General features: G+C 38.3%; 1 protein-coding gene across 19 annotated transcripts in view; it reads left to right on the plus strand.

Moving 5' to 3' along the window:
* The first annotated feature begins 432 nt into the window (after positions 1-432).
* The window catches only part of Klc (kinesin light chain), a 181,350-nt gene continuing 169,282 nt past the window's right edge, over positions 433-12,500 (plus strand). For 6 of the 19 annotated variants that reach the window (XR_011399596.1, XR_011399598.1, XM_070139330.1 and 3 more), the window contains exons 1-2: positions 434-576; positions 10,111-10,167. Coding sequence is in view for 9 of the 19 variants with exons in the window: in XM_070139330.1 (XP_069995431.1) it covers positions 475-576; positions 10,111-10,167 (159 nt within the window). In the remaining 10 variants the exon portion in view is untranslated. Of the gene's footprint in view, positions 577-10,110; positions 10,181-12,348 lie in introns of those variants that run through there. The other 13 variants (XR_011399595.1, XR_011399597.1, XM_070139314.1 and 10 more) reach the window with 5 other exon arrangements.

Here is a 12,500-nt window from a genome sequence, read left to right on the forward strand (position 1 = left end):
TTTCTTACGTATGGAGAAATATGTCGAGTTCCTGGAATATAAATATGGCTTACGAATATATTTGTTCATATATACTCAATAATCACATACAAATATATTCAGTTTTATCTATCACTGTGTGTATCCTTCACTTTCCATTCATCTGATATCATAGATGAATATTAGGCAATATATATAAGGATTCCTATCTGTGACAGTTCAATATTCTCTTTAAATAACCCGCTCTTGACGTCATTCGCCATTTTTGCGATGAGAAATTCCTTTGGGGTCGCATTGCAGTACGGAGATACAATATTCCTGATAGTTATTAGAATTATCTCACAGCTTAAATAACTGTATCCAACAGAGTATAAATACTATAGTACAACAAGAATGATTAAAGATATGGGTTAATGATTGAATTTAAAAGATTTGCCGTAATATTTCTCCACAAAGCAACCCGGACCTTGAGACGGTGTCAGTGAATGATAGTGAATGCGAAGGAAGGGTTCGCCCAACAACACTTATTTGACACTCCCTAAATTCTCTCTTGATCTTTTAAAAGCAGACGGTGCTGGCGTTTTGGAGATAAAAAAGGTAAGTTATCTTTGATAACGCGGTGGAGGAGGGAGATAGAGAGGGACGAAGGGAGAGGAAGGAACGGAGAAAAAGCTGTGTCAAAATGGCATTTATTTACAGTGTTTCGAGCTGGGAAAGTATGACAGATTTGCACTCTTATGGGAGAGAGTTCGGGGTTTATTTATCTCTTTAGCGGGGTTTTAGCTGGATTAGGAACCGAGAAAGAGATGGAGGTTCCTGGTTAGGGTCAAAGGAGGGAATAAATCTTGAATTCCAGCCTGCAAAAGAGAGATTACCTCGCAGGCAGCTGATGACGTCGGTTTTTGGAGGCATTTTAACAGCAAATCGGATGTTATGGAGGAGTTATAACGATTCTATTAATATGAGGAATGATTTGTCGAAGGTATGACATTATTTTGGGTCTTTCTAACGTGGGTTTGGGAGCCAAGACTGTGAATGGGAAACGCAAGGGGCGGCGTGTGTAGTAGGGTGTGACTGCCTCGGATTTTTTCACCTCTGGAGTTTCTTCGGGGTTTTAGGTCGAATTTTGGCAGTTCTGTTTCCATTAGGCACACTTCTCCTATGCCCTCCAGGTATTAAAGCTTAGCCAGAATGATTTTCATTCGAAGTGAGCCAGATGATCACTATACAGTCCATAGTCCTGCATGTAACCAAACTTATGCTAAGCTTTAACACACCCAAGTGTAATGTAGCCAAATAATCGTATGTTCTTAGTCGTTACCTTACCTCAGCTAATGCTACATGAACTTCACTGTACTCCAAAAGATTGCACTTCCTGCTTAGAAGATATGCACACATCCACTACAGGCCTTATACTTATGGGAGCAGCCTCCCTGCCTGGTGGCTCTCTGGGAAAGTGTAACCAACCATACATATGATTTTGGAAGATGGAATTTGTAATCCATGTTAGCTGTTTATCATCAAATTGGAACCAGTTTAAGCTCTTTGTAGAATATGTATGAAGTAGATGGTGTCTTTTACTATGATACTAGAGTCACAGAGACTAGCGATTGTTTGATACTATGTAATTGCCTGACACCACACTGCTGCAGGCCTTCTATCAAAATTCATTACAGGGATCAAGTGAAAGTAAAAAGGACACAGCCAATGTTATTACAGGAAAAAGTTTGAAAGCCACTGTGAATTAAATAGTCGTTGGAAAAAACAGATAAAATCATAAGGAAATGAGTGTTCTCTTGACTTGGTTAAAGAGGTCCAAAGGGAAGTGGGAGGCAGTGGGGGCTAGCTTTAATGATGCATAGTACATCTGATTCTTAACAAATTAATACAGAAAAAGTTATGTTTCTGGAGCCAGGAGGGAAACAGGGAGGGAAGGGATGGTTATAGTTAGAAGGACTTTAATGTTTAACTGTATATATCTGAGAAAACTGTCTTGATGTTTAGACCCATGGCCTTTGATAATCTATTGTAGGATTGTGCACTTCATGCTGATTATGTTTTTGTGTGGAAAAGTCTGGTTTGTTCTTTCTGAATACTACATTAGTTTTTTCTTTATTTCTGTATAGCCAGTTATAGATTATTTGTATTAACAAACACTATAATGATTTATATCCACTGAGATAATGATTATCAATAAAGCTACTCGAGATCATATGAGTGCTTGTTAGCTAGCTGAAGGTAATCCTTCAGATTTATAATATTATTAAAAATTATAGCAAAATAAAAGCTTTTAGATGCCAAATGTCACTTGCAAACTACCGAATGAGCCGGGTGCAAATGGGAAACTGCTGATGCCCGTTAACAACCCTGCAATCATGTCTATTTACCAAACTTTTTTTTACCTGGGTTGAGTGAATCAAGGTGCTGTCACACTAGCACTTTTTCCGTCAATGTTTTGACAATTTTCTGAAATTTTGTTTATTTTGAGCGAATTGTCGATTCTCCAGTCAGACGATAATGATCGTTTCCATCTGAAAAACTTTCCGTCAACTTTTTAAGCCAAGCATAGTCAGATCAAGAGCTATATTCGAGAACGTTTGTATTTATGTTAAATAAAATTGTCAAAAAATTGACGGAAAAGTGCTAGTGTGACACGGTCTTTAATGGGAGTTGGGTGTGTGGAAGGATGAAAGAGGTCTTGGGAATCAGGGATTTTAAATGAACTTTGTTTGAAGTCAATTTCAGATGTATTAATTATTTAGTGTGCCCTTTGAACAGCTCATCATTTTGCTTTCAGATTACCATTAGCATCCAGAACAGACTAGATATTGTAAAACACTATTTATAGCTGCCTTTTCAATATTTTAATTTTTGTTTATTATTGTTCATGGAGAGAGAAGTATAGAGGAAGCTTTGGCCAGCTTTAGATGTTTTTAACCCAATGGATCTGGATGCTTCACTGCCATCACATGGGCCAAAATACTGGCATTAAGCTGACTTGAGTGGCCACTCTTATAGTTGTGTGGATTGTAGACTGAATACAATTGAACACTCATGTACAGTGACAAGACTATACCTTTCTTTTGGGATGTTATTTCTCTTTTTCTGCACAACTGTTTTTAGTTTTTTGCCATGTTCCATTGTTAATATTTGTCATTTGATTTGCTATATCTAGATGGTAATAGACTGTTTTCCTAGCGCAAACTCCATCTCTCTCTTGGTAGTTCTTAACTCAGTACAATAATAATAACAGTAAGTAGCATTGGTTAATCTTTGTTATGGAAGCACAAAGCTAGGGCAAATTGAAGATGGTATTCTTGTAGAGAACTAAATGCTGCAGTCGTTGGTACAAGAAGTAATCTGCCAACATGAATGGTTATACTACAAATAAACAAATAGGTCCCAGAAAGTCCTGCTTACAGCCTAAGTCTACTTGGTGCTTCAAACTTTCAGATCTATCTCGTTGTGTATACTGAAATAAGGATAATGTTTCTTGGGTGATGTTGGGGGACAGAGATCCCCATCAGTTCTCCTCTCCAGCAGTTGTATTTTCTTTTATACAATTTTCTTTAGTACAACCTGTGTGGCTGGTGATGGAATGGGATCCTAAGCCAGTGATTTTCCAGTCAGTAGATTCCTCACACATTTATAAATAGAAATAATGGAAAACCCCCCTCCTAAAACCCAAATGAGTCTAATCACTCTCCAACAGCCTTACGCACTTGTGTTGAGTCTTTCCCATCACCCTGGCCTTCAGTTGAAATTCTCATGATGGCAAGTTAGCATCGCCCGGGCCCACAGCCATATTTTCCTATGACGGATCTTCACGTCACCTGTCCCTGGAAAATGGAAAGAGAAGAAAATACATATTCAGGAAAAGAAATAACATTGCAAAGGGTAGGCATGGAGTCTTGATGCTGTACATGAATATTTGTGTGGGCTACAAGCCATACACCCAGGAGAGTCACTATTCAAGTAAGCTTATTGGCTGGATTTTGGGCTAGGTGTTGATAGCATGGCACGTGCATCCAGTGGGTTGGTATGGGTTTAATGTTAGTGGTCACAGTGCCCTTTCTTGTATGATATATATAGCATTTTGATATCCATGACAGATGGCAAAAATTAATTTGTTTGAATCTAGCATTTAAAGATTTGTGGGAGTACTAGCGTCTGTTGTGGATGGCATAAAGTCCTATCTGAAATAGGGCTTTGGATGAGATATGATTTAATTGAGTGTGAATGCAGTATGCAAGATGTAGCTTGTATGAAGGTTGCATGTAAATTGCAATTGCTTTTGTCTTGTAGATAGGCACTAAATGAAGACACCATATTTTGTTGTCAGTGTTCATTGTTGGTAGAACTAATGTAATTCCATAGCTTTTGATGTGCAGAGCTAATACTGCACAGATATTTAATAGAACAGAACCATTAGAAAAAGAATTTTAATGGTCATGAAGAATATTAAAAAGAGTACTATCAGTTATAACAAATAATATGTGCAAAGTGAAGGTGAGCCTACAGGGGGTCCTCAACTTGCGATAGAGATCCATTCCTATGATGGCGTAGTAATCCGAATTTTGATTTAAGTTGGAATGCACCTAAATACAGTACATGTACTTTTGTACATAAGCACTGAAATCACTCTCATATGTTGATGCAGTATGTATACATGTATTAAAGTTATAGTCTAAAACATATCAAGACACTTGTATGACATACATTAAAACAACTAGGGCTAAAGGAACACATGAAAAACAAACTGTAAATACGGTACAAGATTTCTAGGGTTGTATCCATGAAATGTCGTAAGTCGAAACCGCTGAGGACCTGCCAATCTCTATGTCAAGCAATAGTCTCTTTTTGGCAATTATCAACAAGCCTCCAACAACTAGATCCAGGCAAGATTGATTTTGTTGATATTGCTGTTGATTTAACAATGAATAAGAATTCAGACAAAACTTTTTAGCTTGAAATTTTTGGTGGAGGTTAGTTTGTTAGGCTTTGTTAGTTCATTTAATTAAAAAATGGAAAATGGTTTGGAAAAAATTGGGAAAGGCAAGGAATGTGTAGATATTAAAATCAATGCTCTCCTATAACACATAAGAAACTTCATCATGTCACACACATTAAACATATAAATTGATTAAGATATTGACTTCAGTGCTGTCTGTATCCAGTTGATGCATGGCAAACATCCAATACTAATGTATATGTATGGCAAGATAGAGCTCACCCCAGTCACTCATCTAGAGAGAAATGTGGCTTGGCCTGGACATCTTGTTTACATGTCTAGCATGTTTGTTAGGGAATCACAGTGTGGCCAAAGGTATATAATGAAAGCTTGATATTCACCTAATGTGTGATTGGTTGTTTGATAAACGTAATACTCTTTGTTGCAGACACAGCTTATGTATGAGTCATGAGTATTAGCATATGTTGTGTTACTTTCTCTTGCCTCATCCCTGTATATCCTGAGGGGTGCTTTATAGTGTCCCTGGGTTGTGGATCCAAGTTGGTTGATATAGGATAACCTGGTCATTAAGTACAGTGTTTTTTCATTGATGTGGGAAGTATAGGAGAAGTGGCAGCATGAATAAAATTTATTATAGTTTTTTACAATTTTTCATGTATATGTACATGAAAGGATAAGGGGTTAAGCTGCCCCCATTTAGAAGAAATTTAGGGAAAATATATATAGAGAAGTCATAAGGAAATTACTAATTTGTAAACTATATTTTTAAACCAGTACCATTTAATTGCAAAAAGTGATTTAGTGTCAGTCAAATCATATTCATCACATCCTAACATGAACATAACATAGGTAACTAATTGGAATTGTTATTGTTATAGTGGCTGTATATTCTGTTTTATCTTGTTCTTTGTGTGTTCTTTCCCCATTTACATATTACTTTTCAATCCTTCTCCCTTCTTTCTCTTTTCTCATCCTCATCCTTGATCTTTACCTCCTTCCTTGTGACCCTCACTTCTCCTTTTCTTTTCAGTATTTAAGAAATAGTTTGTCTAGTAAGTAATATGGTAGATGAACTGAAAAAAGGTATTGCACTGTTTTATGCCTTGTGAGATGCTTTTATGAAGATTAAATACTCTATAGATAAATAGATAAATGTCTGCAATAGTAAGATGGGTCTCAAATTAGACCACAAACTTCTCTGAAAATCATTGTAGATTTTGCTTCATTGTTCAACATCTAATACTTATTTATTTTTTTTATTTTTTATTTTTTTCAAATTTCCATATTTTATTTAGAAATACTAGCCCAATACCACATTATGAAGGTGTGAGAAGAATAAGGAATTTTGATGAACTATTAATTAATTTATTTATTTATTATTATTATTATTATTATTATTATTATTATTATTATTATTATTATTATTATTATTATTATTATTATTATTATTATTATTATTATTGTTGTTATTCAATAGTGGGATTTAAATGTCATGGGTTATGTGAATACAAGAATGAAGATCAGATGTCTCTTGTTAGAGAACCAAAGAATTATGAATATTTGGGGTTTGCTCTAGAATCAAGTATGTTTTTCTTTTCTCAACACTGGCTTCATAATAAGTTTATGCCACTGCTGTAGTGTTTAGTTCTTTTATAATTTCATTGTCATTGTGTTTTGTGCAGTTTACTCTTTCTTTGTCCTTTGTTATTTTATCTCTGATGCTTTCTAATTCTCCTTTATTAAAGTGTGTTTTGTATAATTACTTGTAATTATTTGATGTTCCACAATCTTCAGGGAGTCCTCTCCTGCTAGTATATCCTACACAATAGTTGTCATCTGTGTCAGTTCAGACTATTCAGTTATATTGTTAGCCTGATTTGCATAATGAGATGAATGTATCCAACAGGCTTCCTGCTTTTGTCAGGCATATATGGATTGTTAGAATTCTGTCTTCGAAAATTTCAAATGAAAAATCCTCAGATGAGATTGGATGGTTAGATGTTTTTTTGTTTTCTATACAATCTAGATTTAATGTGTGCATAAATGATGGAAACTGAAGAATATGCTCTATATTATTTCATTGATGACAGTTTGCCCTTACCATTCATGAAGATTATATTTGCACGTCTTTTGTGAATGGTAAAATTCATGAATGCATATTGTCGATATTGATATTTGTGGTATATGGATAAGCTACCCTAGAACTTACCTATGGTAGTTGGATTATTCCAAAGACCACTTTGTTTTTAAATCATGAAGGTAACCTGTTGCTACTCATGAGAACTACACAAATTCTTCATGACTATTTGCAAGTACAGTAAGTACTGTACTCACTGTACAGAACATACACATTTGCTTGTAATGATATAAACTGGTGTTTTCCTACACTGGGCTGTGATCATCATATAATGTTGCAGACCATAAGTAATCACCAACAGGGTTAAAATTATTTTGAAAAAAAAGAAAAAAAAGGAAAGATCCAGTTCTGGTTTATTCTGGGATGTATTAAGCGGTGAAATAAGAGTAAGTTTATTGCTGTAAAGTAGAACTAGAATCCTTATCCATTTAAGTATTGATGATTTATGTCTAACAGGTTTCATTTTCCTTCTGAGGCTTTTGCAGTAGACTATTGTATTTAATTCATGCTTACATTTGTGGAAGCCATTACTCCAGAGATTTGGAATTAATACTTTGTGATGGTAGGGCTTCAGAGTTCTTGGTTTGTGAACACTTGCACTTAAGAAAATATGATTTTCTATGTTTATACATTTTCTACCTTATTGTTATAAAAAGAACTAGTGAAATGGAAGTTGGGTTACTCATGTCTATTTAGGGAAGCAAGTAGATGCCAGGCACCTACATATCTTTTACATAAACAAGTCATTAATTTCATCTATGTAAGGAGTGCCTTTATAAAGTATTTTAATGTTCAGAGTTCATAACAACTTTGTATTTTTACATGGCTTGGTTTTTCAAATAATCTATAATGGCAGCTTTTCTTATGAAAAGTCTGTACAAGTTGTGGGTTAATAGGGGTTTAGAATGCCATTTAATGTTAATGCTAATGTTTTTTTACTGTTTAATGTGTAACATACTGTAACTCAGAATCTCAATGTATTTCTTTTTGCAGAATAGAGAGAACAAAAGTGTTGAAAGTTCAAGGTTGTAATTTTTCGTACATGCATATTTTTCTCCAAGATCACTGGCCTAGCATTCAAAAAGAAATGTGCATTTTTGGTTCTGTGTTTGTATTAGCTGCATACATTTCGCCCTATTGTATAGCGTATTTTGTATTTACATTTATAATTGTATGCGTGGGTGGGAGTGGATTATGTGGCTGTCCTGCCTCCTTAACAAAAGCACAAGCACAATGGAGAGGGTTGCAGGCTGCCAGCTGTTGAGTAATGCTTGTAGACAAGTAAACATTACTTTTTTATGTTCGAAATGAAATGTAACATGTGGTAGATTTCGTCTAGTAACAGCTACATCAACAGCTACATCCCCCTTCTTCTACCCCCGTCTCCTCCTCCTCCTCCTCCTCCTCCTCCTCCTCCTCCTCCTCCTCCTCCTCCTCCTCCTCCTCCTCCTACCCCTCTCTCCTCCTCTCTCCTCTTCCTCCCCCTCCTACCCCCCTCTCCTCCTTCTCCCCCTCTCTCCTCCTCCTCCCCCTCCTACACCCTCTCCTCCTCCTCCTCCTCCTCCTACCCCCCTCTTCTCCTCCTCCTCCTCCTGTTTCTCCTTCTCCTCCTCCTCCTCTTCTTATTTCTCCTCCTCCTCCTCTTCCTCCTTCTTTTCCTTCTCTTTCTACTACTACTCCTCCTTTAAAGTCTTCCTCTTCTTTTCCTTCTCCCTCTTCCTCTCCTCCTCCTCTCTTCCTCTTCTCCTCCTCCTTCTCCTTTTCCCTCTCTTCCTCCTCCTCCTTCTATTCCTCTCCCCCTTCTCCCTCTCTTCCTCCTCCTCCTTCTATTCATCTCCTCCTTCTCTTCCTCCCTCTACTCCTCTTTCTCCTACTACTCCCCTCCTCTTCCTCCTCCTCCTACTCCCCTCCTCTTCCTCTTCCTCTTCCTCCTCCTACTCCCCTCCTCTTCCTCCTCCTACTCCCCTCCTCTTCCTCCTCTTACTCCCCTCCTTTTCCTCCTCCTCCCTCTATTCTTCCTCCTCCCTTCTCCACCTCCTCCTACTCCCCTCCTCTTCCTCCTACTCCCCTCCTCCTCCTTCTCCCCTCCTCCTCCTTCTCCTTCTCCTCCTCCTCCTCCTCCTCCTCCTCCTCCTCCTCCTCCTCTGCCTCCTCCTCTTCCTCCTTTTCGTTCGTCTTAGACGAAATCTTTGTTGCAAATTAATATCAGTGATGCGAGTAATAAAAAGTGATAGGTGCAAACCATATTGCAATTGAATATCTGACATTTAACGGCCGTGATGGTTGCAATCCCTGCTGATTATGGTGTCAGTACGAGACATTTAACGAGGCTTAATTAATAGATACAATCCGTGATCCCAAAGCAACACGTCTTTTTTTGTGCGTGACGTTGGGGAAAGACCGCATTGCAAATCTTTGTCGGGCTTTTGGACATTTTTTTTTTTAATGAATAAAAAAATCAATAAAAAAGGCATTTTGAGTATTGGTATTAAGCAGGTGTTCGAAACGGAATTCGTGAATACGTTTGACATGGAGTTTCGACCGTGGCTGTTCAGGTAGCCGATGCTTAGGGCACGTTTGGCCGACCGAACTCCGAACTAGTGAGAGGGAAAGAGCTGTTGAGAGAGTTCATCCAGATCACCTGGTTTGGTTGAATTGGCACGGCGTTTTTATTTTATTTTTTTCAACGTTCCCTCTTCTCGTTTTTCTTTTCTCCCTACTTAATTTTTTTTTTAATCTCCTTCCTCTTCCTCCTCCTCTTTTTCCGCCTCCTTCCATTTTTCTTTCTGTTCCTTCTTCCCCTCCTCCTTCCCTTTTTCTTCCTGTTCCTTCTCCCCCTTCTCCTTTCCATTTTCTTCCTGTTCCTTCTCCTCCTCCTCCGCGTCCATCATCTTTTCCCCTTCCCTCCCAATCCCATCTTTACTTTCCTCCTATATTTGCCCAGCTCGCCAATCAGCTGGAAATGACAAATCCTGCACACAATGCCATGCCCTAACGCCCGTTTGTTTCTCTCGCCCCGCAGACCAGCCACACCGCCCTTGGGAGATGTCACTCTGAGTATGGAAGAGTCGTCACAAGGGTAAGTCGTCGCTGTGGTTTCCGTGGTCGTCGTGACTGCTGTTGTGCTCGTTATTGGTGGCATTTATTGTGATGGTTGTCGTTGTTATCGTCGCCATTATCATCGTCATTGCCATATCTTCAACAACTTCGTCGCCGTCGTCATTATTATGTCATTATCATTATCGTTATCATTATCATTAGTAGCATTATTATTATTATTATTATTATTATTATTATTATTATCATTATTATTATTGTTATTGCTATTATTATTATTATTATTATTATTGTTACTATAGTTTTTGTTATCATTTATTATTGTTGTTATTATTGTTTTTTATAGTTGTTTTATTTTCATTTATAATAATAATAATAATAATTATTATTATTATTACTACTACTATTGTTATTATTAAGTAGTAGTAGTAATAGTAGTCGTAGTAGTGGTAATAAAATTATGTATCATTTGTCTCGTGTTGTTAATTTTTAAAGGTATGTGGTCGTCTTTTCATTACTAGTTTCATATACAAGCATACGTTTGTTGATGTTATGGTACCATCATTGGTTTTAATTTTTACTTTATCAGACTGACTTTTTTCTGGATAGATACAGGTCCGTTTTCCCCTAGAGATATGGTTCAAGAGATTACATTGAGTTGCAGTTTACATTTAATCTTTATTACTTTTGCCAGTGGTTGTCACGTGGAGAGGATGAATTGGCCGGCGGGTAGCCCGCGGTGCAGAAAAATGAATGGGTGCAACAAGGGTATTCAACTCCTTAGGTTTTTTTGCGGTGTGGTTACTCGGCGATCGCCTGTTAGAGCTTATCGGTCGCTGGGCTTATTTTTTCACTTTACTACGGACGCACACGCACATAGATAGACATATATAGTTACAGACAAAGACTCACAGGGCATAAGACTATCAGGGCGCAAAGGCATACGCGCGCACACGAAAAGGAAAAACAGCCTTAGGAATAATAAAATCGTGACTTTCTTGGTTACACTAGACTCTTATCAATTGTATATATAATACACGCGGGCGCGTGTATTATATATACAATTGTGCGTGTGCTTGTGCTTGTGTGCGCACACGCATACGAGCACACACTACACACACAAACACATTACACACACACACACACATTACACACACACACACATTACACACACACACACATTACACACACACACACATTACACACACACACACATTACACACACACACACATTACACACACACACACATTGCACACAGACACACACACACACACACACACACACACACACACACACACACACACACACACACACACACACACACACACACACACACACACACACACATATATATATAATATATATATACATATATATATATATATATATATATATATATATATATATATATATATATTTATATATGTATTTGTTAATTTATTATTTATAAGTAGAAAGTTTGATAGATGTAGATAGAAATAGATACAGGCATTCAGTAGATGTTCAGTCAACTGATACATCGAAATCACTAACAGACACAAGCGCATGCCTACACACGATTTTGAATTACTGGCAATTGTATTATTAAACTGAAATTCTGCCTATAATGTCGTCCGTTTAAATAGACTATTTTAAGAAATGTTCTATTCCGATCTGTTTTTTCACAAAAGAATCCAGATAACAGTTGTTGTTTTTTGTGTGTATTGTGAGCGGTATTTCGAGAAGGTCGTGGTCGCGGCGGCTTGGTGGTCCAGGTGATAAGATCTCGGATGGACACTAATCACTTTTTGTCGTTTCGCTGTCGCTTTCCCGTTTTCCGTTTCGCTGGGAAGTCAGGTGATTAGGGCCGACAGCGGGACGTTTTAATCCCGTGTAAATGACGAATTTTTAGGCGGCTGCCGAAGTCAGGTGCGCGCCCACCACGAGCTGGAGGGTGGGAGGGAGGGAGGCCGGCAGGACGTCCGGGCCCGCCCAGGCGTGACGCTGAAGGGTTCGTGAGCACCGGGAGGAGGAGGAGACGTGGCAGCGCTGTATGACTCACGCCGAAACCCCCGTCGCCGCTGCCTGGCGCACGACCCGTGGCACCGGAGGACACGTCTTGCAAATTGGGGAAATCTTTTGCGAATGGCCAGGGCTGGACGAGCGAGCTAGGTCGTTTGGGGAGGGTTGGTGCTGCGTTCAAAGGGGCGTTGCAAGGGGTCGTAGCGTTTGTGTGGATTTCACTTGTTTTGTCAATGACAGCTGATTCACCGGAGTCGAGTTGCCGGTTCGTGAATTACGCTGAAGCGACTTTTGGGCGGCTTTATGGGTGGTTTTCATCCCGAAAGGGGATTTTGCCTCGCACCTTGACGCCC

The sequence above is a fragment of the Penaeus vannamei genome, chromosome 25 (assembly GCF_042767895.1).
Source record: "Penaeus vannamei isolate JL-2024 chromosome 25, ASM4276789v1, whole genome shotgun sequence".
In the NCBI taxonomy this organism is placed as follows: domain Eukaryota; kingdom Metazoa; phylum Arthropoda; class Malacostraca; order Decapoda; family Penaeidae; genus Penaeus; species Penaeus vannamei.